At 49.2% G+C, this 27779-nt stretch overlaps 1 protein-coding gene across 5 annotated transcripts in view; it reads right to left on the minus strand.

Moving 5' to 3' along the window:
- The window catches only part of Tmco4 (transmembrane and coiled-coil domains 4), a 79149-nt gene extending 52189 nt beyond the window's left edge, over positions 1-26960 (minus strand). For 4 of the 5 annotated variants that reach the window (XM_003471363.5, XM_013154020.3, XM_023565729.2 and 1 more), the window contains exons 1-6: positions 26804-26960; positions 17623-17784; positions 12267-12435; positions 9796-9970; positions 8667-8694; positions 570-702 (exon numbers count right to left, since the gene is read on the minus strand). In XM_003471363.5, the coding sequence (XP_003471411.1) occupies positions 570-702; positions 8667-8694; positions 9796-9970; positions 12267-12427 (497 nt within the window). In that variant the 5' untranslated portion in view covers positions 12428-12435; positions 17623-17784; positions 26804-26960. Of the gene's footprint in view, positions 1-569; positions 703-8666; positions 8695-9795; positions 9971-12266; positions 12436-17622; positions 17785-26385; positions 26483-26803 lie in introns of those variants that run through there. The other variant, XM_013154021.3, reaches the window with a different exon arrangement.
- Between the last annotated feature and the right edge of the window lie 819 nt (positions 26961-27779).

Consider the following 27779-nt stretch of genomic DNA (forward strand, 5'->3'; position numbering starts at 1 on the left):
ATCGCCTGAGAACTTGCCGCATCAGCCCTGAACTGATCATTTTATAATAGGATCCCTTTCCAGCCAGGTGTGGTCACACATATCTATAATCCCAGCTCTCTGGGAGGCTGAGACAGGAGGATCACAAGTTCAAGCCCAGGCTAGGCAATTTAGTCAGACTTTATCTTAAAAAAGGGCAGGGGGTATAGCTTAGTACAAAGGTCCCAAGTTTAATCCCCAGTGCCAAAAACCCAAAACCAAATACAACCTCTTTCCTTTCTCCTAATGACCCTGGCAAGGTGCTACCCTTATACCCATTTTGCAGATAGGAAGATTGCAGCTCTGAGGAAGCTCACACACCCACAGTCAAACCACTGATTCACAGCCCTTAGCAATTATCTATTCCCCCTTTCTTCTTGAAGATGAGAAGCCCAGAGAGGGCCAAGTGACTCATCAAGGTCACACAGTGAGTCAGGGCTGCAGATAAAATTCTCCATCCCACGTTCCTTCTGCCTCCCTATCCCATCTCTCAACTGGGAAGGACAGGCCCCTTATCTCCAAGTGGACACCCGTGGTTGCAGGGCCCTTACTCAGATTCCTCCTCTCTGGTTTCCTTCAGGCTTTCCAGGAATGTCTCTTCAAGAACATCCAGCTCCTCCAAGGGCACCTGGAGCAGGGAGGTGATATGGCAGACGAGGACTCTGGCCCGAGCATCATAGCGTCCTCAAAAAAGAAAAAGATGAGCAGAGAAATGAACTTGGTTTTTTTTTTTTTTTTTTTTTTCAGGGTGGTATGGCCGTAGAATCAACTTGGTTTTTAGGCAAAGAGATCTTCACAGCGGTGTAAATGACAAAAGCCCAAGGCTCAATCTTAACAAGAATCTAAAGACACAACCTTATGACCCAGTTGATAAAACAGTAGCACAACTTCCGGGTAGAATACTACGCAGCCATCAAACATGTTAACCAAAAGCCAGGTGGTATTTCTCACTAGTCAAATGAGCAAAGATCAGTTTGTCCAATTCCAGTACTGATAAGATGATAAACACGTACTCAAACATACCACTGGTGGGCGTATGCACTGGTACCAACTTCCTGGAGGGAAAAATTCAGCAATATGTGTCCACTTAAAAAAAAAAAAGTACATCCCCTTTGTCCCAAGGATTCTAGTTTTGAATTTTAATTTAAAAAATCTTTAATGGCGAAAACACTGTGCTTAGTAAACATGGCAATAGAATAAATAAAATCTGCTTTTGAATGTAAACTGGAATAATCTGGAGATTTCTAGTGTCAAGAATGCATTAAATCAGCTATGTGGATCTGTCCCATGGAAATTTATGGGCCTGTAATGAAATGATTACTAAGGAAAGTTTGCTGTAACTTTTGGAAAAATGCATACACAACGAAACAAATGTTAAAAGCGGGTTGAAGACTGATATGTTATAGGGTCCCAATGAAGGGAAACAAGATAAAAGGAAGCCTAACACTTCCTAGGAAAAATGAAGGAGATATGTCAGAGAGAGAGAGAGAGAGAGAGAGAGAGAGAGAGAGAGAGAGTATGTGTGTGGATTGAACCTGGGGCCTCTGCCCTGAGTTGTATCTTTAACCCTTTCTTTTTTCTTTTGAGACAGTCTATTGCTAAATTGTACACTGCCTAAGCTGGGTTCAAACTTGGCAGTCCTCCTGCCTCAGCCTCCTAGAGTGCAGGAATTATAGCCACGTATCACCATGCTAGCAAGAGTGGGTGATTTGTTTTTCTTTTTCAAAATTACCCACAGTGAGGTAGGCATGGTGGCGCACACCTGTAATCCCAGAACTTGGGGGACTGAGGCAGGAGGATCCTGACGAGTTCGAGGCCTGCCTGGCCTACAGAATGAGTTCAAGTCCAGTGTGCATTGCTTAGCAAAACCCTGTCTCAAAACAAACAAAACAAAACAAAACAAACCATAGTGAACTTTGAGCTCACTTTATAATTGTAAAAAATTAATCTATCAAAATGGAAACAAACTTTAATTACATAGCCCAGAGCTTGTAAAAATGTTAATACCTGGTTAGTAAGTGGGGTGGGGTGGGGGTTGGGGTGGGGCTGAAAGAGGATTTCTGTCCCCAGGCAGCACCACAATGGTCAGCATCCTAAGCAAGGTCCCCTTCATCTAAGACTGATTTCCATCAACTCCCTTCCGTGCGCCCTATGTGGCATAAGGGACTCTCTGGTCTCTCGGGTGACCTCAGACTACAACACCTCCCCATCACCCAAGCCAAGGGCAGGGGACCCCATCCTCTTCCCTCCCCCTACCATGCAGTGTCCTGGAGTCACTCAGATGGCGACAGCTCGCCTCCTCCCATCTCCAAAGCTCCCACATTAGCACCTGGGCTCCTGTTCAGAGCCTCTGCCAAGCCAGGCTGCATTGCCCCCACCACACTGCTGCCTGAAGAACTCAGTCCATGCCAGTAGCCTGGCACTGTGGGAATCAGCTGTCAGGGCTCCCACCCTTCCTCAGGACCACCCCTTTGCCCCGAGGCTCTCCAGCTGGACAGTCTCAGTTTTAAGTGTGTGTGTGTGTGTGTGTGTGTGTGTGTGTGTGTGTGTGATTCTATCACTTGGCTTTCCCTCCAAGATGAGGCTCAGCTGCCTCTGTAAATCCTCTCTGGGTCACTCCTTCCGTGGGGTCTCAGGTCCCTTACAGAAGACTCTCTCCTGATGTCTTCCACACGTGATTGTCCTTGTTTGTGTTTTACTTGGATGGACCACAAGCTCACCCACCTGGGCGTCCAACCCCAGCACCTGTCCATGGAAAGACACTCTCTAAAAGGTCAAAATGTGTACTTACGAATGAACAAACTTCTGATATTTATGACAATTTCTTTACGATTCAAGTGTTGAGTCTTTATGGCTTCCATACTTGATCTCTTTGATAAGGGAGAGGATTTGGCATATTTGACACCAACCTTCCTTGTGGGGGCGCTGTGCACACAGTAGGGGCTGAAAAACGCTAATTCCCAGATTACAGTTCCAGCTGCCCATCAATTAGCCTTACGCGCTGAGAAACTTCTCCAAAGTGAGGTTTCCTGAGCCCTGGCTTCGGGCAGCCCCCTTTCCCTTGGTATGTGTTTCTTGTTTAACATGACTTAGCCCCCAAAGTTTTAAGTTTCAGGTTTTAGCAGAAGAAACGAGGTCCTTCCTTGACCTAGGATCCTCAGAGGTGGCCATCTGTCACTTCTCAGGGTGCAGCCACATTTCCTGGACGCCCTTGGTCACCTCCCTGGATGGCTACGTGCTGAGGGACAGAGACAGACCATCGCACGTCGCATGTTGGGGTTAATGGGTGACTAAAACCTCCGCAGACAAAGCAGCTCCTTGTTGCTTTGAAGGAACAGAGGCTATTGTGCCCTGGTGATAATCAGGCGGCGCAGTCAAGGCTTGGTCATGATAAATAATGGGTGGTAATTATAATTAGTGCCATACACACTCCATCGGTCAAGGTTACAGTGATTCAGCTGCTAGAGCCCAGCTGCCAGGTGCACAGGTGATTAATATTCCCATGGTCAGGATGCTAGGCCCAGCCTCGTGTGAGGGTCAGTGGCCTTGGTGACTGGGCTGCTGGTTTCAGAGCTGGGCTTCTGTTTAAGGAATGTACATGGAGTCACAAATCCCATGCTACCCAGGCCATGAAAATTCTCTGGTCTCAGCTTCACCGCCAGCCTGCCAGGTGGCCAGCTCACTCCCCAGGGGCCCAGCTGTCCTGTCTCTATAACATGGGCCCATCCACCCGTCCACTGTGTGGCTCAGGCCAAAAGCCTGGGATTGCTCTTGTTTCTTCTGACATCCAATACCAGCCCATGGTGACAGCTGCATCTCCAAACTCCTACGTGGGCCTGAGCTCTTCACCCCATCTCTGCTGCCATCATGTGCCACCACCTGTCAGCCCCCAGCAGCCAGCCCACTGGCTCCTCATCCTTCATTCTGATACCTGTACCTCATCTGCCATGGAGAGTCTTTAAAGTCATCAATCTGTGCTTTCTCTTTGGTTTAGTTTTGTTTGTTTGTTTTTGGAGAAGAGTCTCACTTAGTAGTTCAGGCTGAGCTTGAACTCACCATGTATCCCAGGCTGGTCTCAAACTCACGGCAATCCTCCTGCCTCAGCCTCCCAAGTGCTGGGATTACAGATGTGTGCCACCTACCTGGTCCCTCTCCCCCTTGGTTTAATACAACTCTCCAACAGCTCCCCAAAACCCTTAGCATGGAATGCACATTTCTTTCCTCTGGTCTGCAAGACTACATCATCCGGCCTCTACTGGCTACCGCCTGTCCCTGCTTACGAACAGGGACATACCAGCACCTGTCCAAAGCCTAGCTCTCGGCTTGGGAAGCGACTCCTACAGAGCTCTGCTGGGCTGGCCCTGGCCCATCAGCCAGTCCTCAACTTAAATATCAACTCTGTGGCAAGGCTGGTGCCTCCTGAATTAGAGCATCCCCCCCATCACCCTTTCCCACCACTGCATTATGGATGTCATCGCTCATCTGTGCCAGTCATACGGGGCAGGATCCTTGATCTTGTTCTCTGCCACCTCCCAGTGCCTGAGCCGATGCCCCAGTTAGTAAGTGCACAGTTAGGGTGCGCTGGCTCATTTGCCCATCAAATTTCCCCCTTGCCTGCAGGGTCCCCCGTCATGCTCACTGCCCCAAGCAGCCCAAGCTCTTTCCTGCCTCCCACCTCTTCTGGGGACCCTCTGTTTTCAGGACCTGGGGATGTAGGGTCCGTGCTCCTCCTCTGGGTGGAACCTTCTCTTTCTGTAAGTGCCAGAGCTCTCTCACTGCCTGGAACTCTCTGAGACTTGCTCATGGCTCAGCCCCTTCCTCAAAGATCACCCCCTCTGGGAAGCCCTTTCTGGCCCTAAGCCACTGCGTTCTGTCCCCTCACCATTAGGGGTTTCTTCTCATCACCATTTCAAACTACACTGTTTTATTTGCTGACTTGTTTATGGTTTACGCTCTTGAACCTAAGTTCCAAACTTACTTGTCTCCCCTGCACCTAGGTCAGTGCCTAAAAACAAGACCGGGTTTAGTGTGTTTGCAGGACTGGAGGATGAAGTAGGGAATGAATAAATAAAGGAGTAACTGGATGAACAAATCTCTGTTGGGAGAGGACCAAAGTATGGAGGCTGGTGATGCTGACGGAGTGTCACACCCCCTTCCGGTAGAAACATCCAATGATGTGTGATCGTTCTTCATTTATTGCTCCTTCTGGCCCAGATTCTGTGCTGCTTGCTCTGCATGTCCTGGTGTCTGGAATCTCCCAGCCACCACAGAGGCAGATGCTGGGAATCACTGTGGCTTAGCAGAGAGCAAAGAGATGCAGAAGCTCTGGCACTTGCCCAGGTCCACCCAGCTGGTGAGGAGTGAGGTGGGCAGCTGGCTGGAGAAGCTATTTTCTTGACCTCACAGGTGATCTGAGAAGCGAGGCCAGGAGGCAGCTGGACACTGTCTTGCCCACCTGCATGCTTCTCCCAAGCCCATCTGTTGCCTCTGGCCTCTGCTCCCCTCTGATGGCCTCCTTTAGAATCTAGAGTAGCCCCTGATTGTTGACTGTGGAGCAAGGGGAGCCCCACCACAGAGGAGAGGCCTCGGCCACCAGCGGCATCGCTCTGATTCTGGGGGTCGCTCTGATTCTGGTCCAGGACTTTTGGACCAAGGACTAGGAGCTGGCCTCTGAGGTCCTTTCCCTAGGCAGGCACTGTCAAAAGTCCAAGGTCATGTGGACTTGAGAGTTCAAAAGCAACCTGGTAACATGGGGCTTTGTGACCACAATGTGGATAGTGGTTCCTAAATTTTAGTGAGCAAAAGGTCACGAGGGAGCCCATGAAACCCTGGGTTCCCCAGCTCGTTATGCAGGGGAAGGGCTCTGGAATCTGGATTCCTGGCAGTCCTCTAGGAGTTTGGGTAGGGGACTGTCCCTGCCCCAAGCAGCTGGACTCTCCTTTTGCAGAGGCCAGCTCTTCCCAATCCTAGACAGTCTGGATGCACCTGTCCCTAGAGAGAGGTGATCAAGAGGACCCTCCTGCCACCTCTGCAGGCAAAGAAATCAGCCACCAGCATCCTAGGCCTGAAGCTATGTGCCAGGCATCACATGAGGAGCTTGCAAGGAGGACACAAAAAACCTTGCTTATCCTCCTCCCAGTGGGCCTAGGAAGTTGACATTAGGATGCCCTAGTTTGCAAATGATGGGAGACTAGGCACAGAGAGGCTGAGAAACTTCCTCAGAGTCACACAGCTGAGGGAACGGAGGAGAAGGTTGTAATGCAGGATTATCTGGTGCCAACATTTCTGCTCACTCCACTGTGGCTGTCTTTTAAAAGCTGAAGCGCCCTTTTTAGTTCATTTGTTTGAGACAGGGTTTTGCTAAGTTTCTAAGTTGCTCAAGCTGGGTTTGAACTTGTAATCCTCCTGCCTCAGCCTCCCACAGGGCTGGAATTACAGACATGCATCACTATGCCCAGCGTGGATGTTCAGTTCTTATTGGCTAAATGGATGAACCAAGCGGTTTCCATATTGATAACAAATTGTAGGATGCTGACAGAGAATTCACCACCTGCGGTTCACCACAGCCAAGGGGTCCCACCTCAAACCTATCCGATTCTTCAGGGAGTCAGGGTTTGGCTTCCAGGAACAGACTTTCTGCAGAATGCCACTTTTGTGGCAGCGACTGTCAGGGCTCACGTGCGTGTGGCCCACGTGCATGTGTCTGCCTCGTGCCCCTGGGTGAGTGCTGATCCTCGGAGCACAGATTACAGACTCAGTCCAGAGGGCACAAGTCATGATTCCACTGGTTTCCCCGGTGCCGACACAGTTAAGATTCACCTCACCTTAAATGGTACTTTGAAGCTTTTCAGTGTAACCCTGGGTTAGTCGCTTAACCTTCCTGCACCTTAATTTCCTCCCAGTGAAGATAACAGCGCATATTTCAGTAGCTGATTTGAAAGTTATACGCTGTGTAATAATTCACAATCTAAGGGGCGCAAAGAGCAACCAGGGTGACTTATAAAGATTATCAAATGCAAATGATCTGGCCCTGCCTGAGATTTTTTTGTTGTTGTTCTGTTCCCTAGAGAGCATCTGACGGTGTTGGATTTTTGGTTGCTGCAACCACAAAGTGATCCTGGCATCTAATGGCCAGAGAAGCTGCTAAAAATACTACCGTGCCCAGGGCAGCCCCATCATCGAGGATTATCGAGCCCAGACATCAACAGAGCCGAGCTGAGTAAGCTTTACCTCATTCATCGGCACAGGCTGCCTACCTTTAGCTTAGAAGACATGTTTTTACAGCTGTGTGGTCAAGGAGTTTCACAGATCTCCACTTGACGAGCAGAAAATGATTAGCAGTCTGGAAAAATCACACCCAGCTGCCAATATGGACTCATTCTGTGACTAAGGTCCCCAAGCTTGTCTATAAAAGTCAGTGTTCCAGGAGTTCTGGGAAAGGCAGCTTTTCACGTTGATTCTCTGGGCCAGCTTACGATTACTCATTCAGTCTCACACCCAGGAGGAAGCCACCAGCTAGGGAAGTGCCTCCTGCGCATGCCCCAGCCCACCAGTCTCCTGGGAGGAGGACTCTCGGACAAACTGTCCTGGTCCTGTCCTCTAAACAAAGGCCAGTCGTCCATTCTCTGCCCACATTCTCCCCAGCCCTGCTCCTTCCTTCCTTCCTTCCTTCCTTCCTTCCTTCCTTCCTTCCATTCCCCTTCCTTCTTTCTTCCCTCTCACAAATATTAACCACGTATCCCTCGGTGGTAGAGGGGTAGGAAATAATAGTAAAGAAGCCAGACAAAAGCTCTGTCCTCAAGCATCTTGTGGAAAGGACTTGGGCCACAAGCTCATCTGTGACACTGAGCTTCTCTTTAAAGGCCCTTGACTCCTCTGCTCTTCTTTCTTTTTTTAGTACTGAGGGTTGAACCCAGAGCCTTTGCAATGAACTACATCCCCAGTACCTAGTTCCTTTTTTTAAAATTTTTTTTGGTGCTGGGGATCGAACTCATGACCTCGAGTTTGCCAAGCAGGCATTTATGCCGCTAAGCTAAACCCCGGCCCCACCTAGTTCCTTTTTGAGACAGGGTCTTGCTAAATTGGTGGACTGTCAAAACTGGGCTCTCACTTGTGATCTTCCTGCCTCAGCTTCCCAGGATGCTAGGATTACAGGCATGCGCCATCATACCCAGCTTCCTAGCTTTTCCTGAGCTCTTAGAACCAAAGATCTTGTAAGTTAAGAGAATGTTTTTGTTTATTAGAAAACTGAACAGCTGGCTCTTGGTCCCCAATCACCAGGTCTTGGAAAAGATCATTCAGGATGCAGGGTGGCCAGAGTGACCAGTGAGAAGACCCCAGCTGTCACTCAGGAGGGCGTGGCAGGGGCTGAGACCAAGGTGGTAGATGATGTGGAAGGGGCCAGACCCCAGAGCTGCTCGGGAAGGAAGACCACAGGGAGGGAGGGAGACATAGCCCGGGCGTGAAGCAGCACCACGCGGTGCTCAGCACAGAGTACCGGGACTCCCGAGCTCGCCAGGAACACTGGTTCCCCGCCCCTCCCTTGCCAAAAAAGCTGCCTCAGCCTGGGTCACACACAGAGGGTAGCACCTCTCTCTGGCTTCTGAGACTGGCACCCACATTTTATAGAGCTTAGCAAATCCACTTACCTTCCTTGAGTGAGAAGCTCAGAAGGTCCTAAGGAAAGAGAAAGTGGGAGTCAGTGGCCCGCAGACAGACAATCAGACGCTCAGAGGGCAGACATCTGGGGACTCCTCCCCTGTGCAGGTCAAGACAGACAAAACCTTCTGCCCTTTCGCACACTGGTGCTTCAGATAATAAACAAACAAGCAAATAAAAAAGCACAGGAGCCAACTCCAGGCACGGGAGGGAAGGGCAGAAGGGGCTGCTTTCTGCCTTTGTTTTCAGTCGGTCACCGTGGTTGTCACAAGCTTCTGCCTGCTTCAGCTGCACACGGGGCAGGCCCAGGACATGTCAGGGCCCAGGGCAAAGCCGCTGCTGCAGAAAGGGTGGTGGGCACCGCTTAGGGAGCACGGGTCCTGAAGTCAGGGCACTGAGGCTCAAGTCCTGGCTTGACCTCATATGAACGGTAAGAGCATGTGGGCAAGTCACACGACTTCTCTCTGCTTCATGCAGAGAGATCGCAGGCTGAGCAACTCTAATCCAAAAAAATCCAAAATCCGAATACATCCAAATATCAAGTCTTTTGAGCACCAATCTGCTGCCACCAGTTCCACCATGAAAGTTTCGTTTCATGCACCCAATGATTACAAATGCTGTATAAACTTGCTGTGAGTATATGGCCTGAATGAAATATAAATGAACTTCATATTTTATTTGGGTTCCATGGGATGGGGGACATGGGAGAGCATATGCCTGAGGTTTTGGCTTCCATCCTTAGCACTTAAAAATTTTTTTTTTCTGATTCCAGTTGTCTCAATGTGGGTTCCATCATTAATATATGAAAATATTTCCAACAAATCTGAAACACTTCTAGTCTCAAGCATTTTGGAATGGATACTCAACCTGTATGACCTACCTCAGAAAGCTGAGAATTGAATGAATAATTTTTGTAAAGCTACAAGCACGTAAGCACCACAAGGGCATTAAATGGATAGTCAATACTCATCAGCAATGACCAATGTCATTGTTGTATGCTGTGATGGATATTTTATCCTGCAACCACTCCATCGCACTAGATGTGGTTCTTAGACTGATCTGGAAAGGAAATGACCACCCGCCTGTCCCTGGCAGCCGTCACCCAGCTCCGAGATGTACCTGAGTGATCAGTGATGGGTCGCCCTTCAGGATGGGGTCCTTCAGTAAAATCTCAGCAAACATGTCAGTTCCTTCACCTCCCAGGCCACTGGCAAAAGCAGTCATGGTTGGCAGGACGGCTTCAGACAGCTCCAGCCACTTCACCAGGCCTGCCATGAATTCTGTGCAGAAGGAGCTGAAAGACAGGCCTGGCTTAGGTCCTGGATCTCTGCAAGCTCAGTCTCTGGAGAGCACGGGGATTTATGTGAATTGCAGTCACGGATATAAGTGGCAGTGGTGCATGGAATACAGTTTTAGGCCATGTGGATTTTACCTTTTTCTCCCACTAAACTACAGACTGCAATCTGGCCCGTGGTCTGTTCTTACTAATAAAGTTTTATTGGTAACACACTCACTCCTTCCTGTATTGCCTCGCTGCTTCTGGGCTACAACAGCAAGGTGAATGACAGAGACCCCGTAGCCATGAGCCTAAAATATCAGACCCTGCAGGAGTTTGCTGGCCTCTGCTCTACTTTGCCAATTTCTCATTTTTAATAAATGGGATTGTTTAATAATTTTTTTCTTTTTTTGCAGTGCCGGTATTAAAACTGAGGTCCTTGTGCATGCTAGAAAAGCACTATACCACTGGACCACATCCCTGTCCATAAATATAATAAACCGTAAGGAACAATTAATTTATGGGGCTTACAACATGGATAAGAAATAAACATTTAGAGGTCTGCTTTAAAGCCCCATGTGGGTGAAAACTATAAGTGTTTTCTATAGAGAATCACAACCAACAGTCTATCTGGGCTTTTAAAAGATGAAAGCTTTAAAAAAAAAATGTATTGTCTCAGAGAACAAAATGTGGCAATGTCGGGCATCCTGACTTGGTAACTCACAGGAGGGAGCCCCCACAACAAACGCTTACAGTGGCCAGCACGCGCACACAGCCATGCGTGGATATGGGCTGGGAGAGGGGACAGACATGGACGGTAGCTCAGGTTTCCCAGTGCCCTCCCACATGGTGCCCAGGATGGGCCTGGCTCAGTCCTTGTTCATATTTGTTTACGGAAGGAAAGAACATACAGTTCTTCCTGGCTAGAGAGCAGTTTGGCAGGTAGGGGTTTATTAGGTGTAGGTGTATCAGGTTAGGGGAACCCTCTGGAAAGATGAGGCTTCCCGGATATGGCAGGGAATGAGCAGATGAGAGGAACAGCCTGATCTGGGGGGCAGGCTAGGAAAGGCCCTTGGTGGAAGGGACCCCCACTAAGACAAATATGAGAGAAAGATGAACACCTAAACCCCCCAGGTCCCAGACAGGAGGGAGGCTCTGAGTCTGTGTGTGATGTTGGATGCAAGAACACCCAGTTATCACCTATCCCCAAACCGCTGTTTGCTGTCCCAGTAATACCGACCCTGGCCACCTGAACACTCCTCCTTGCCTCAGTCTTTGGGGCCACAGTTAGCTTCTGCCTCAGCCTCACCCCAAATATCCAACCTATTGCCAAATCATCTCCATTCTCCCTGAGGAAACACTGTTCCTCTGGGCCTCCGTCCACCACTTGTCACCTCCCTGGCCCCCTTGGAGCAGCCCCATCAGCCTCCTAAGTGTCCACCTGCCACCTCCAGACTCTCCCTGGAAATCCTGGAGGTTTCAAAGGCCAAAGCCCACGCACTTAACGGTTCTGCTGTTCTGACTCCAAATATATGATCAAGCACATTTGCAGCAGCAACCACCAATGACAGATATGAAATATAACCTCTCGATTAAACCTGCCATCCTTTCAATCCAGTGCCACATCTCATCCCAGCGCAGCCCTCCAGTGCCACCATCTGCCACTGCCTGGTCAGCCAGGTGGGTGCCCCACCCAGACATAAGCACCTCGAGGGGAGAAGTGAGGCTTTGTTCTTCTTTCTCTTCTCACAGGTTGTGCACTGTATCTGGCACACAGTAGGTACTCAACTAATGCATGTTTCATGAATGAATACATCTCTCATCCCCTAAAAGACTGTCTTAGTTGAGGGAGAGAAGGCAAGTGTTCTATTTGACTCACTTGTATATGCCCTCCATGTCCTACAAACCAGGTCCAGCACACAGAAGATGCTCAGATGCTCAGAGAAGCTTGGGGAAGGCATAACTAAAGGAAGGGATGTCATCCTCCAGCCAAACTGAGTCCCTTATAGGCACGGATGTGACTTTATGGTGCCTGAGGACCTGGCAGGCAGCTTGGCTGTGAATAACTACCTTCCTTACTGGATGTGTTGAACACTCCTGTCATCCCAGCACTCTGGGAGGCTGACGTAGGAGAATTCTGAGTTTAAGTCCAGCTGGGCAACTTGATTAGATCTTGTCTCAAAATAAAAAAAACAAAGGATGTGCTAGGGATGTGGCTCAGGGGGAAGGCCCTGGGTTCATGCCCACCCCTGGGGGAAAAAAGCCCTCACCCTGAAGAAGTATGACTTTCCCTCCACGGGGCAGAAGAACTCACCTCTGCTCAGGTTCTGGAAACAGCTGGGACAGGGAGATGCCACAGAGGGCAGCATAGGCAAAGCGGTTGGCCTCTGCCAGCTCCCGGCCCACGGGTTCCCTCTCTGCAGCTGGCTCGGTCCCCTGAGGCTGCTTCTGGCTTGGCCTGTCCCATGTGGCCATTCCTGGCTCTGCAGAAGAAAACACCGGTGAGAAATGCTTCCAGGTGCAGAGGGTACTGGAAGGGGAGACAAAAATCATGGACCACAAAAGAAAAGTTTATGTTATCCTTCATTACAACAAAGAACTTCTACTTGGCACCTTTAAGAGAATGAAAACACAAGCCCCAGACTGGGGTTTTCAATATGTGCATCAACAAAGGATTCATGTCCATTGCATCTACACAACTCCTATAGCCATTATGAAAAAGAAAAGAAGCAAATAAAAAATGGGCCGAAGATTCAAATGGATACTTCATAAAGGGGCATCTCAAAGGCCAGTATGTGTACAATATGGGGGCCAACACACTAATCATGAGAGAAATGGATATTAAAGGCCCATAAAGGTACCATCACTTGGCCACTGGAAATGTAAAGCTAAAAAGACTAACAACAACAAGTGCTGGTGAGAAGTCAGCAGCACTTCCACCCCTGGTAGGAGGGGAAATTTGTAGAACCATTGAAAAATGACTGACAATGAATGTGTGTCTTCTCTTTGCCCCAGCAATTCTATGACTGAGACACAGGGCTGTGTCCATTAAGAAACATGTACATGAATGCTCAGAGCAGCTCTATCCACAAAAGTCGACTCTGCATCTTTTGTTTCTGCATCAGCAGATTCAACCAACTGCAGATCAAACTATTCAGGGAAACAAGGTGGGTTTATACTTGAGTGTACAGATGTTTTTCCTTATTAATGTTCCCTAAACTACATAACATTAACATCTACTTACAGAGCACTTATTATTGTTAAAGTTTAGATCTAATATTTCCTCCAAAACTCTCCAGTGCTCAGCGGCAGGCCCTAGTCTGTGGAGATGCAGTGACCCAGAAGGGTGTGTTCCTGTTTTAGGCTCCTCCTCCTCCTGTGTTTGTTGGCTGACATGGGTTGAGCCCGTTTTTTCTGCCACATCCTTCCACCATCCTGTTTCTACCTTGCAGCCAGCTAACCATGGACCAAACCCCCAAAACCATGAGCCAAATTAAACTTCTCCTTCTTTAAGTTGTGGGTGTTGGGTATTTTATCCCAGTAGTGAAAAAGTTACTGCACATTAGTAGCTAAATTAGTAATTCAGAAATGACTTATAGTACACTCTGGACATGTAGGCTATGTGTAAATACTATCTCATTTTACATAAGGGATTTGAGCATGGACGCGTTTACGTACCTGCAAGTGCCCCTACAACCAACCTCTAGATCTGAGGAAAAACTGTAATTCCAACCTGGAAACAACTCTCATGTCCACCACAGAGGACTGAATGAACTGTATCGTATTTGTACCATGGAATATTATACAGCGATGACAATAGGTAACCACAGCAACATGAAAGTGTCTTACAGATGATACAGCAAGCAGAACTGCAGGATTCAGTTCATATGAAGTGGAAGAGCAGGTAAAACTAATGTGTGGTGACAGAAATCAGAAAAGGTCACTCGTAGCACAGCACTGGCTCAGAAGGAGCACGCTGAAGTTGCTGGACGATGTAATGTTCTCTCTCCAGCCCTGGCTTATGCCTATTAATGTATTTAACAGGCTGTACACTTTAAGACTTGTGTTGTGTATGTTACACATCAATGGATGAGGGGAAAAAGAGACAGAGCCTTCCTTTTTTCCTCCTTCCCTTCTTTCCTTCCTTCCTAAGAGCACAGAAGGAGGAGAGAAGGTATAAACCAAGCCAACCCAGGCAGCCACTGGGCAGGAGGGCCCTGGAGCTGGCCATGGGACAAATCCAGGGAGGGGAGCCAGCTTCACGGACAGGGTATTGAGGACACAAATGCAGCTCAAGGCCAGAGAGTCCTGGGTGGGAATCTGGGCACCTCCACCTAACAGAAGAGGGCCCTGGGTGACTCAGCCTCTGCCCTTAGTGGCCTCCACCTACAAACAGAACTGCACACAGCTGCCTGCGAGGGCCACGAAACAGCCCACCAGAGCAGGCAGAGGGTGTGTTCTATATACGTTTGTTAAAGAAATAAATGCATAAAATCATCAACAAACAAGATTTTTAGCAGCTACCTGGCATAGCATGGGGCATAATCAATAATAATAAAATCCAGTAAGACAGAGGTGTCCCTGGGTAACACCGAGGCTCTGGCAGACTCTGTGAGCCCAGGAAGCACCTCAGGCAAAGGAGGAAGTGGGCTCAGAGGGGAAGTCATGCTGGGGTCACCGCCCCAGGAAGTGGCAGGCTCACAGAGCCCAAAGCCAGAGTTCCCAGCTGTATTTTAAACAATCGTCACATTGCTAAGAGCTTTGTAGTCCAATAACCATGCACCACGCTGCTCTTGTTCCAAGCATTTATTCTCATCTGGTTGAGCCATATGGTACTTTGTTCTCAAAACACTAGTTGTGTCGAGGAATTATTTAAGTCTGACCACAACTCATTTCTCATTAGTTTTCAGAACAATCCTGACATCATCAAAAGCAACACATCATTTTCCAGCAATTGACAGTCTGCAAGGCACTTTCCCATCCACTGAATTCTCATAACTACTGCTTAATGCTAAGTTGGGCAAGAAGAGTTCTAACTTCCTCCTACACATGAGGCTCAGAGTGGCCCAGTGATGTTCCTAAAGTTACACAGGAATGGATGACATCCACGTTAGATTTTGACTTCAACTCTTGAGTACTTCCCTCTGTAATGGTATAGGGACCTTTGTTCCCTCATTTCAGGTGGAGAAACTGAGGCCCAGAGACGTGATGACTTTGCCCAAGGAACTCAAGTCTGAGACTTGGAGTAGATTTCCTGGGCTCAGAGGACCGGCCCATATCACGGCAGCAGAGACGGGGACAGTTCAGATCATGCTCTGAGGCCATCGGTAAGGGCACCACCAGCTGTGATGTCAGCTGGCTCAGCAGTTTCCACCCCATTTAATCAACTCCATGTTGGAGGCTGCGTAATTGTAACGGCGCCTGTTACCCAGAGGAGCTGGAGATGGTATTTTACAGCTGGTATCTGGGGAGCTGCAGGTCAGTTCTTAGTTCAGGAATAAGCGGCCTCCTGATCAGAAAAGCAGGAGCCAGCTTGCTTCTAGCCACAGGGAAGCACAGCAAACAAAAGCTCAGCTCATTCATTCATTCATAAATTCCTGCCTTCTTTCCTTCCAGATAATGCACTCTCAATCCTCCATTGTGAATTCTCTATGCAGCATCGTGGAATTTTGGTCTCTTGCCTGCCTTTCCACCATGACACATCCGAATACTCGTGGATGGATTACAAGTATTCATCTTGCCCCTGCTTGTCTCCTCCAGATTCTGTTGCATGCTGTTTCTGTCCTGTTCACTACACTCCAGCCACACTGGCTGCATTTCTGTTCTCCTCTGAGTCTTTGTTCCTGCCTTTCCCCAGACCTGGAATATCCTTCCCCTGACTTCAACTTTGGCCTGAAAGTCATCTCTGAGAATCCTTCTCTGACCACCCTGGTCCTCTACTGCAGCACTCTGTTCTATTTTTATAGTGCTTCTTCCTAACTAAAATGAAGTTTTACTCATTGGTTCACCTGTGTACACACATACGATGTAAACTCTGGATCAGCCCTCAGCTGTTCTTACTTTTTCTATTTTTTTTTTTTTTTGTCTTTTTCCTTTTATTCGGTACCAGGGATTGAACTCACGACTGTCTGCTTGCAAGGCAGGCGCTTATGCCACTGAGCTAAATCCCCAGCCCTGTTCTTACTTTTTCTGCAGGCATTTGACAGGTATTTGCTGGAGGATGAAGATGGGTTATGACGTGGGAGGCCTCATTCTAAGCTCTGGGGCAGGTCAGGAGACAAGAGTGACAAAAACCCTGCTTTCTAGGGAGTCTGTTCTAGTGGGAGACAGACTACAATACACCAATACACAAGGAGACAGCAATTTCAGCAGCTTGGTCAAGGGCATAGAATTGGTAAGATTCAGGTCCAGCTGCAGGACCCAAGCTCTTAACAGTCTACTAAATAAACCAGGAAACATTTGGCCAGGAAGTGGTGAGGGAGGAGAGCAACTGAGCAGGGGAAGGGGGTACAGAGTAAAGGAGAGTGAGAGGTGATTACTGTCTACAGATGAAAGATGTCATTGTAACAGAGGCCATAGACGGATGGATAAATGGGTGGATGGATGAACGGATGGATGGACGGATGGATGGATAGATGGATGGAGAGATGGGTGGGTGGGTGGATGAGTGGTTGCTTGGATGGATGGATGGATGGATGGACGGATGGGTGGCTGGGTGGGTGAATGAATGGATAGATGGATGGATGGATGGAGAGATGGGTGGGTGGATGGATGAATGGATGGATGGATAGGTGGGGTGAATGGGTAGATAGATGGAAGGATAGGTGGGGTGGATGGGTGGATGGGTGGATGAGTGGTTAGTTGGATGGATGAATGGATAGGTGGGTGGGTGGGTAGATGGATGAATGAATGGATGGGTGGATAGATGGAGGCAGGGATCAGAAGAGGAAGCAGTGGGGGGAAGCAGAGGGATAGGTAAGCAAATGAATGGTGACAAATGAGTGGGCTAAATGCTGTGATGGAGGAGCTCTAAGAGAGGAGATGGAACCCCAAATTGGTTCCTTTGGAGAAGATGGCTAGAGAATCAGGCAGGCACAGGGCAGCATGAGACCCAGAGGTAAAAGAGGAAATGTTTCTGAAGACCCAAAAACATATTAGGTGTAGCTGGGTGTGGACAATGGGTGGCCATGGGGTGGGGCAGGGAAGACATAGGCTTGGGAGGAAGTCATCAAGGGTTACCCACGAAGGGCTGAGTCGTCCAGGGAAGGTGCTTCTTAGTTGTAAAGGTGGTGGCCATGCAGGGAGCAGACAGACTGCTTTCTACTGTTCCTATAACTTCCTGTGCATCTAAATTATTTTAAAGTTTAAAAAAGTAGGGTATGTGTATAGAATTTCAAAGGCCTAAGTAAATTGTAAATAGGTATTCATTCCTACTTACAAATTAACCAGTTATTAATTTAATAAGCAATATACGAGGGCCTGCTAGGTACGAGGGACCATGCTACATGGGGACACAGCAGTGACTGACAAGACAGGCAGACAGTGAGATCCCTCATGGAGACTTCATACTAGGGAGAGAAACAGGCAATAGATGCATAAGCTCTAAAATAAGGCACTTTAAAAAATAATGGTCAGGGGTCTGAAAAGAAGAAACTTTAAAGGATACTTACCCAGATTTGGAGAAACCACCCTGGGCCTCTCCTCTTTCCAAGTCCAATGAAAACAGGTTATTCAGCTTCTGGAGGGTTCTTCAAAGAATTATGCAAATCGCCCCAGGGGAGCAAACCAGAAAAACCAGCCCTTGGGTCCATAGGGTGGCACCAGCAGAATTCCTAAGGAGAGAAGGAGCCAGTTAGCCCAAGAGGCCTGGCAGGTACTTTCACTCCCTAGGCCTTTGTCCCTGCAGGTGACAGTGGCCCCCTTTACCCAGTACTGCCTAGCTGCAAGACAGAGCTCTGGGACTTCTGTGGATTGGCTCATTTAATATTCCGGATGCAACTCTTTGTGCCCTGAGGTGTGGTTACTGCATCTTACTGTTGGTTTAGCCTGGGCACCAGAAGTCAGGCATATTCCACATACTACTGTGGGGCCCAGCCAGATGCCTGTTGGATGGGTCCTCAGAAAATGCTGGCTGCAGGAAGGAATGAATTAACTTGTTTTTAGGTGTAATCAAGAGCTACCTTTCTCTAGCTCTCTCTTTGCTACAGACACATGCTCTTATACTCCATGGGAGCCTCATATGGAAAAAAGAAATGGATCAGGGCCTCGCATGTAGAATTGCCCAAGGATGGCCAAGGGCCCCAAATGAGGGTCTCCCCAAAACTTTGAATAATTTCAGCTTCAACCTACTGCATTTGTTTAATGCCAGGAAACAGGAATATTATTGTTTGCCTCTTTAAGCATCAGTAGGGCTTTCCATAAGTCATCAGGATAACATCCTGTCCCTGCAAGTCATCTTCGTCTGGGATAACAGAATGTACTTTGCCTAAAAATGAGGTTCTTTGAACCTTAAGGTCAATATGTTACAAGGATGCAGGGGCGTTTCTGTATTTCCCACATTTTCTGGCACAAATATGTGTTGCTTTTAGACTCTCTCAAAGATTCTCTGTAGAAGCACCTGCCTGGCAAGTGCGAGGTCATGAGTTTGAAAAAAGAAAAGAAAAGAAAATTCCATGGAAGGACCCAGGACAAATGTATCAGGGTCCTGATGCCGGCCAACCTAAGGGGAGGATTCTGGATGATGTTAATAGTTTTCCTGATATGTTTGAGTTCCATGAATTCTCAATATTAATAAGTATTGACTTTAGGATCAGAAAAAAAGATACGATTTTAAGTTACAATCTAGTGCACAGGAGCTGGTTCACACTGGCTTCGGAGAATCAATCCTGTAAGTCTCTTCTTCGCAGCTCTGTGTTCAGCCATGCCAGTGATGTGAAATTGCCAGAGTTAGGAACATGGGATATTCATACCACACGAATTGGCAAATGATACAAATCAGGGATTTTTTTTCTTTCTAGAGAGGCTGTATGCCAGCACAGCATTGAATGTGTAATATACCAGTTATTTTTTAAAAAAGTGTTTTGTAGAGCAAAAGCAGCACAAGGAAATATGTATCAAAATGATCACTGTCTCTTGGTGGTGAGGCTGAGGGACTAGAGATGATTGGGTTTTGTTTTATTTTTCTGTATTTTTAGCTTTTTTTTTGGTCATGAGCTTTTTGGTCATTTTTTTGGTCACTGATAGTTTTATAATGTAAAAAATAGCCTGAGTTAGTAACAATTCTGAAGCTGGCCAATATGACCGCAGCCCTAGCACTTTGGGAGACTAAAGCAGAAGGATCATAAGTTCAAGCCTACCTTGGGTAAGTCAGCAACTTAGTGAGACCCTATTTCAAAAATACAGAACACAGGATGTGGCTCAGGGGTAGAGCCTAGCATGCATGAAGCCCTGGGTTTGACAGTGCCCCCCTCACAACAAACAAACAAACACCAAAGATAAGCAAAAAAAATCCAAACCCAAATTCAAACAAAACAAAAACAACCAATAAAAAAAGAAAGAAAAGGAACTGGAGATACAGCACAGTTTAAAGGCCCTAGGTTTAATCCCCTGTATCACAAAACAAAACAAAAATTCTGCCTCCTGCTCTCTAGAATGGGAGTGCTTTACCTTAGAAAGCCCTTGCCCAGATGGCCCAGCCAAGCCAGGGCGGCTGAGGTCAGGGTTAAAGCCCATTCACCTGGCCTTGCTAATAATGAAATGACAGGGGTTGGTGTGACAGAGGCGGTTCTCAGCCATCCTGATGGGGGACTCAGTCAACTGTGTGAACTCCGAGGAGGACGGCCCCCTTGCCTGAGCTGAGGGGCGCCCCCTGCCTGCTAAGGCGGCAGCTGTGGGGTGGGGAACATGCCACCTGAGCTGTGTCCGCTGTTCCCAAGGGTCCTCTACCCCTTGACGTGATTCATGGTCAGGATGTAGCCCAAAGTTAAGCTGAAGTTCTCAAGTGTGTCCGAGAAGCCACAGCGATTCTGAGAGAGAATGCTGGGTGCTTATGACAAGGAAAAGACTCTGCTGGTCAGCTAGTAGCTCCTCTGTGCCCTGGGGTCATCTCATGTGCCCAGGGTTGGTTCAGCAGTTCCCGAGGGTCTCATCTTGGCCAAGGAATTCCAAGAAAGCCCCACATTTGACCCAGAAGAGCAGCGGCTGCCAGAGAAACAGGGCACACAGTATGAGCAACCACGCTTATGGCTGGACCACACAGCCCACACTGGGGAGGCACAGGGTTATTATGGAACGGGACCTCGCTGTTGCCCCCACGATTACGACTTTTGTCTGATCGGCTACACTGTCACCAAAGAAAATGCTGACCAAGTCACTAATGTTAATTATGGGGGTCCCTCGGTGAGTGTTCAGGGAAGATTCGTTGATTGACACTACAAGCAGTGGAGTGGGGTTTCTCTTCTTCCTTCTCCTCCTCTTTCTCTCCTTTCTGAGACACATCTTGCCATTGGATCTCACTATTTGGTGCAGGCCTCGAGCTCACTTTGTAACCCATGCTGGTCTTGTGAACTCAAGGCAATCCTCCTGCCTCAGCCTCCGTGTGCTGGAGTGCTGGGATTACAGGCCTGTGTACCACCACACCCCAGGGTGGGGTTTATGTTTTGGTGGTAAAAAATTGCAACACCAGCAAAGAAGATGAGGAAATCAAGTATGGTCAATATCACTCCTGAACATCTTTTAAGTTGTCCTAAAAACTGCATGAGCCAGGCCTTTAGACGATCACATGCAAGAAAAGAATTTCTTTTGTTTTTCCAGCTGTGCCCTGTCGGCTCCTTTGCAGCAGTCAGTGGAGGTCAAGGTCAAATCTGATGGGAATGTGTTTCTGGGAAGGAGGGGGCGGTTCTCTTTCTTGCCTCTTTCTGGCCACGGCTGAGTTTTTATACAATTCTGCAGTGCAATTGAATAATTAATAGAGAAATGGCTACAGTCCCTTGGGAACGCGGAGGACTAATTGCTCTGAGCCAAGATGGGACAGCATTTAGCTAAAGAAATGCTTTCCAACACAGAGCTACAGCGCCGTCCAAGGGCTGGAAACTAAAGATCACAGTTGAAAGGTAAACACGCATGCACGTACACATGCACACACGCATGGATAATTTTGAGATGCTTCTGGTTTACCATGTCCCCTGCCTCCTTCCCCTTCCCCAAACACTTAGGAGACACCCCCCTTCATCCTACACCTCTATCTGGAAGCCAGAGGCATCTCAGGAGGTCGCCATGACAACAGCGGCAGCCCAGAAGAGCTCAGAGGGTTTTGACAATCACATTTGACAATCACACCAGAAGGAAAAGGAGGTGTTGGCCCAGAAGGAAAGTTGCCATCCCACCTCGCTTCAGATGGAAGGAAGGCAGGACGGGCGGTGTGACAGTTGGCTGCCATCAGGCCGTGGGATGTGCGTCCCCATTTACTGCTGTTTCTCCCTTCCTTCCCTCTGGCGCCTTAGTTCAAGCCACTGGCCTCTCACCAGGGTCCAGCAAAGGGCATCCTCACCAGTCCCTTGCTTCCTTCTCTCTTTGCCATTCATTGTACTGTGTCAAGATAGTGCCATCTGGGGCAGTCAGAGTGTTCCCATCTCTGTTCTAAACCCTCCTAGAACTCACCTCTCACCCAGCCGTGACCATAAGGAAGGCGATGGGCCTCCTGACCTCTCTACCCCTCTCTTCCCCTCTCCATCTCACTCATTCTGTTCCAGCCACGCTATTCTTGCTGTTCCTGACCTCACTCAGCACTGTAAGACCAGCGCCTTTTCACAGGCTGCTCCCTCTGCTGAATGCCACCCCCACCATGTGACCAAACCCACACCTCCTCCCATCTTTGCTTAAATCGCACACCTCACTGAAGGTCCAGTCTCTTGACCCCTCTTCCCTGCAGCTCAGCTTTGTCCCCAGCTCCCAACATGGTGACACACCAAACCATTTACCGTTTCATGCATACTGCTTATTGTCACTGCTCACCTGTCAGCACAGGACACAGTTATGAACATTTCCTGAATGAACAGTAGCTTCACGTGAGATAACCGGAAAAGAATCCTAGAGGCCAATCTGCCTAGGAGGTAAGCGGCAAGCGAAGAACCCTGTAATGTTTCATGTGACCTACTAATTTTCTTTCAGTACTGGGGTGCTCTACCACTAAGCTACATCCCCAACTCTTTTTCTTTTCCATTTTGAGACAAGGTCTCATTAAGTTGCTCAGGCTGGGCTCAAATTTACAGTCACCCAAGTAGCTGAGAGTACAGGTATAAGTCACGCATTAGTTTTGAAATCATTCTTTGGGGTCCTGGGGTTTCTCTGACCTTGATGGGTAAGAGGAGACACAGTGGGAACCCTCTCACTCCATCTTCAAATTATGCCAGGAGATGATCCAGGAATAGCACTTCTGGAACTGAAAGCGGGCTATCATACAGACACCTGTACCCATGTCCACAGCAGTGTTTACCATAGCCAGGAGCCGGAGGCAACCCAGACAGATGACTGTGGACAGAAGAACGGATAAACAGAAGACCAAACAGACACACAGAACACTGATGGACCTCGCAGAGGGAAGGATGGTGTGACCGGTGATGGACTGACCCCTGACGACGCTGTGACACGGACTAGTAGCAAAAGATAAAGACCTCATCACTGCACCCAGAGGAAGCATCCAGAGTAGTTACAATCTCCTGGTCAGAAGGAAGAAGGGGAACCCGGGGGAAGGAAGAAGAGGGAGCTCTTGTTCAGTGGGTTTCAGATGTGTAAGTCCAAATGTTCTGGAGATCTGTTGCACCATGATGTGAATATACTAACATTAGAAACAACATGCACAGAAAATGAAGAAGGTACATTGACACGTATTTTAAGACAGTTAAAAAAAACTTTTCCAAAATCATTTGCCATGTGTAGCCTCTGTCCATGCACTCTCTCCTTGCTCCCCAACAATCCCAAGAAGCTGCTACTATCCCCATTTTACAGGTGGGGGCAGGAAGGTCCCAAGAAGTCTGGGTCACTAGACAGACAACATAGTACTTAAACTCGAACTCAGGTCTTTGTCTGAGCCAGTCACCTTAACTCTGAAGCCACTTCACTTCTCTTGGTCAAGGTAGCCCAAAAGAGTTCAAACAGCATTCAAAAACCACTAACCTGGACTAATGCCATCTGCCCACAGGCTCACACCCCTCTTGTTGGCCAGCTGCCCCATGGGCTCAGCCAACCTTTTCCACTTTACTGTCCTCCCCTCCCAGTTTGCTGAAGCAAAACCCACTGCTTCCAGGGCCCAGAGGGATCCCTGCCAGGGTCTCAGCTCATGCTGTCCTCCTGGCCTGGGTTCCCATGGCAAAAGCTAGCCCCTTTCTTTTCTTTGTTTTGGATTGAACTCATAACTTTGCTTGTGCCAGGCAGGCGCTGTGCTGCTGAGCTAAATCCCTGGTCCTAGTATCCACTTTCAAAAGCATGATTTGTGTCAGGAATCTAGCTCAGTGGCATAAGTGCTTACTTGGCAAGAACAAGGTCTTGAGTTTGATTCCCGATACCAGAAAAAAAAGCACTATTTGCTAACCAAGTCCAGTGTGCCTCACCCAAAGTTCCTCTCCATTTCACTAACAGGGTGACCTGCTTTCTTGGGTTTGTTGAGCTAACACATGACCTGCAGCCTCTGATGCCCCACAGGTGCCCACTGGGCCTCCTCCCTTCCTGGTATAACAGTTGGTGACTTACATACCTGTAAGAAGATCAGAGTGAGGGTGGGCGCAGGGTTTCTCCATCAGAGCTCTGGCTATGCACTCAGGTCTGAACAGCCATCTCAGCCCTCTGCCCTCCCACCCCACTCAGTGAATGCATCGACTTGATCAAACTGGTCCCAGCGTTGCCTGGTAACGTGTTTCCCTCACTGCAGACAGCTCCCTGAGGGCAGCAGCTGTTGAATCCTGGTCCCTGAGGCAACCAGGAGAGTTTCTAGCAGACAAGATGAGTAATGATGAATGAATGAATGAATGAATGAATACCTATGTCCACAACTCAGAAAGGACTCCAGTATATATTTTTGAAGGACAGTAGAGTTGTATATAAACGAGGCCTCAATTTATTTAAGAGGTGTTTCCTTCAGGTAGATTTTACTACCAAGCATCTACAAAGCAAACCCAGACCTGGTCCAGAAAGTCATAAGCCAGTGTTCAGGGTACAAGTAGATACTAATCCCCACAAGGAGGCTGGGTTGTAGCTCACTGGTAGAGCACTTGCTTAGCCTAGGGAGGCCCTGGGATCAGATCCCAGGCACCAAAAGCAAACAAACAAACAAATCCCATTCAGGAGATTAACCTCTAACCTGGAGACCATGGCCTCGTGGCCCCTGGTGTTAGGAATGCAAATCTGGTTTGGGCAGGCGGAGGAATGAGGAGGTACCCAGCATGCAACAGGGGAAGAGGAGAGGACGAGGAGAGGACGCAGGGAAGCCAAGCAGCGTTCCTGGGCACAGAAAACCATTGACAAAGTGTCCTGAAATGGGCTGGACGCCCAGGCCAGGTGTGGGGGCAGTGTCTTGTGGTCCACATTAAAGATTTAGGCAGACGGTGGTACAACCACATAGGCCCAGCTGCCAAGTGGGGGCAGCTAAGTGAAAAGTGGGTTGGATTCTCCCTGTCCTTTCCTTCCCTGTAACACATTCAAGGAAGCAAAGCCTCTCCCCTCACTCCTCACTTGCAGCCCAGTTTATAATTACAAGCAGTATTTACAAAACACTCAGAGCATAGGAGAGGCCTCAAGGATAAACCAAATGATCCTGCTCGGGCCCCATATTTGTCAGTCCTGGTGGCTGGTCCACGGAACCCATGTAAGGAGAGATGCTTTCAGGTTTATGAGAAATTCTGCAGAACTTCCTCCTCCTGGGGACCACAGGCTGAGCTGTGCCCACCCAACCACCCCAGCTGTCCTAGGCTTAGGAGGATCAAAATGCTCCCAGAGTGCCAGACACTGCTAGGTACCCTTGGTGGCACCAGTGCCTTTGAATTGCACCACAACCTGGCAGACAGGTACTTTACAAATGAGAACCTCAGGGCCAGGAACTTTACCAATGAGGAGACTGAGGCAATCCAGAGGTCTAGAAGACCAGCCGGTTAGGAAGTCACCAAGCTGCAGGGAAACGACATTGCATGAGGCTGCAGGGTTGTAAAAGCTGAAATGCTCACCGTGAGGTGTGTGTTGTGTTTCTGGGGACAGAAAGGAGCCTCAGCCTCCTTTCTTTGAAACTCTGCCACCCCCATCTCTGCCTCTAACGTTTCTTTACTGGGAGCAGAAACAGGTTATCAAGTCACCAGAGCCTCTAAAGAAACACACCCACCCTTCCCTGGCTTGGAGGCATAGCTCCGCGGGCAGAACGTGTTTTTAGCTTGCTCGAGGCTCTGGCATCTTTGGCCACCAAAGTGGGGGTTGTAAGAGAAAAGAATGATAGCCCAGCTTCCACCTGGGGCGGTAAGGCCTCTGATACAGGTCACGCTCTGCAATGACAAACTCATCAGCACGATGAGGTACCACAAACCCTGTTGTACAACAAAGAAATGAGGCCCCGAGAAATAAAGGGAGATACCAATGTTACACACAGCCAAGAAGTGGCCATTGCCAGCCGGGTCTCTAGGCACTGAGGTTAGTATATGGTTCCCTCTGGACCACTCTTTGCTCCCCAATCTTTGGGAAGTGGGAAAACCCAGGCTGGCAGAAGCACCTTGCAAGAGGCCCACAAAAGCAATCACTCAGAGGGCTTGACGCTATTTTAACATCACCCCCAGAGAGATGTCCGATCTCCTGGCCTCTAGATATTGCTGTGGCTGGGATGACCCCAAGATTCTCCCACTCTCTAGTGTCTACACCTGAGGACAGGACTCCTGTTCACTGCTGCATCCTCAGTGCCTAAGCAATGCACACCCAGGCACACAGTAGGTGGTCAATAAATACTTCATGAATGAATAGATGGATGCTCCTGAAGCTTAAAGGGTCATTTAATTTCTGCAGTGCAATGATCAAGAAATTAGGAAAAAGAGAACCAGGGCAATCCTTGCTAAGTTGAGGTGGGCAGTACTCTCTAGTTTAGGTCAAGACGGGCTCTAGCTCAGGTCTGCTAACTTGCTGTGTGACCCTAGGTAAGAGTAGAGGAAAGGACACTGAAAGGTCAGCTGTGTGCTTCAGGCTTTGATGTGAAGTGACCTCTGTTCTTACCCACTTCTTAATCCCACCCACGTAGCCTTGGGGAATTCCTGCCTCACTTTACCCAGCTGTAAAAATCCATCCAAATTCAGCAGCACAGATCCGTACTCCTCCAGCGACAAGCCACGCCCCCTGCACTGAGGAGGTGACTGGGATTTTCCCAGGCTCCCCAAATCCCTTAGGGCTGAGTTTAGAGCCCCCTCCTGTACCTGGGGGATGCAGGGGCCGGGAAGGCAGATGGGAGGTTGTGGTCCCTGGAGTCCTCGCCCAGCAGTGCGCCCAGGGAGGCAGCTCGAGGAGCTGGAGGAAGTCCAGTAATCCTGTGTGACCTTGGGAAAGGTCCTTCTCCCCGCGGCCCAGGCCTGCACCCCCATTTATCAAAGAGCAGGCTAGGCCCGGGGCTGGAAGGCAAGAGACACCGACTGCTCTGCCTGGCCTCAGTTTCCCCAGGTGCCGCTCCGCGTGATTTCTTAGGGCACTTCCGGCTCAGAAAGCAAAGTGGCCACGCCAGGTAGCTGGGCGCCGGGCAGTGAGCGCCCCGGTGCGCGCGGCCGCAGCGAGTGGATCGGTGTCCACGAGGGCGCGGGGCAAAGGGTCGGGGCGCGGGGCGGGCGGGCGCGCGCTTACCTGCAGGCGTTGGCGACGGCGGTGGCGGCGGAGGTGGTCGGGCTCCTCCCGCCGGCCCGCCCCGGCCCGCCCTGGCCGCGCCCAGCTCCCCGGCCCGTCCAGTCCCTTCCCGGCCCGGCCGTCCCGCCAGCAGCCGCGATCCCGCCCCGTGCGCCCGGGCCTTCCGGGTGCACTCGCCAACCGCCTGTCCCAGCCCGGCGGCCCCGCGCCACCCGCAGGGGTGCTGGCTGCAGGAAGTGACGGGCCGGTCCGCTGGGCCAAGCCTCCTGCGGGCTCCTGGCCCGTGGGGAAGCCGGGTAGCAGGGTGCCGGGAAGGCCTTTAAAGCTGGACTCTGCAGAAGTTGCGCAGCCAGGCTCGATTGGACCGAGAGGGGGGGACCCCGAAGAGACTTGGGTGGAAAATTTTTAAAATGTGCTGCATAAAGTGAAAGTGAACCGGGTGTGACAGTGCATACTTTGTCATCTGAGCACCCTGGAGGCTGAGGCAGGAAGACCACCGGGAGTTGTAGATCAGTCTGGGCTACATAGTGAGTTCAAGGCCATCCTGGACTACACAGCGATATGCTGTCTTTAAAAAAAAATTAAAAATAAAGAAAATAAAGTGTCAGACCCTGTTTGAGGGCTGTGGGCTCACACACCAGGCATACCATCCTGCTATATTTTAATCGCGGTATGTATCACACTATGAAATTATTTTGTTCAGTTTTTGCTTGCCAGTTTACAGTCTGCCTGCTCCACTTGAATTTAAAACTCCAGGTGTGGGGGTTTCCACTACCTCCCTCCCTGCTGTGTGCCCAGGCCTGGGCCTATTCCCTGAGGGCCCTTGAGAGACCTTGTTGCCCTGGCAACCCTGGGAGCTTTCCTTACACCCATTGTACAGGAGAAGACACAGAGCCCAGCAGGGTACACATAATGAGACCCAATGCTGGAATATGAATCTTCACGGCCTCAAAGGCTGTTGCTCCTGCTAGTGATG

Source organism: Cavia porcellus, unplaced genomic scaffold, assembly GCF_034190915.1.
Source record: "Cavia porcellus strain 051 isolate PalLab524CR breed Dunkin Hartley unplaced genomic scaffold, mCavPor4.1 scaffold_25, whole genome shotgun sequence".
NCBI lineage: Eukaryota > Metazoa > Chordata > Mammalia > Rodentia > Caviidae > Cavia > Cavia porcellus.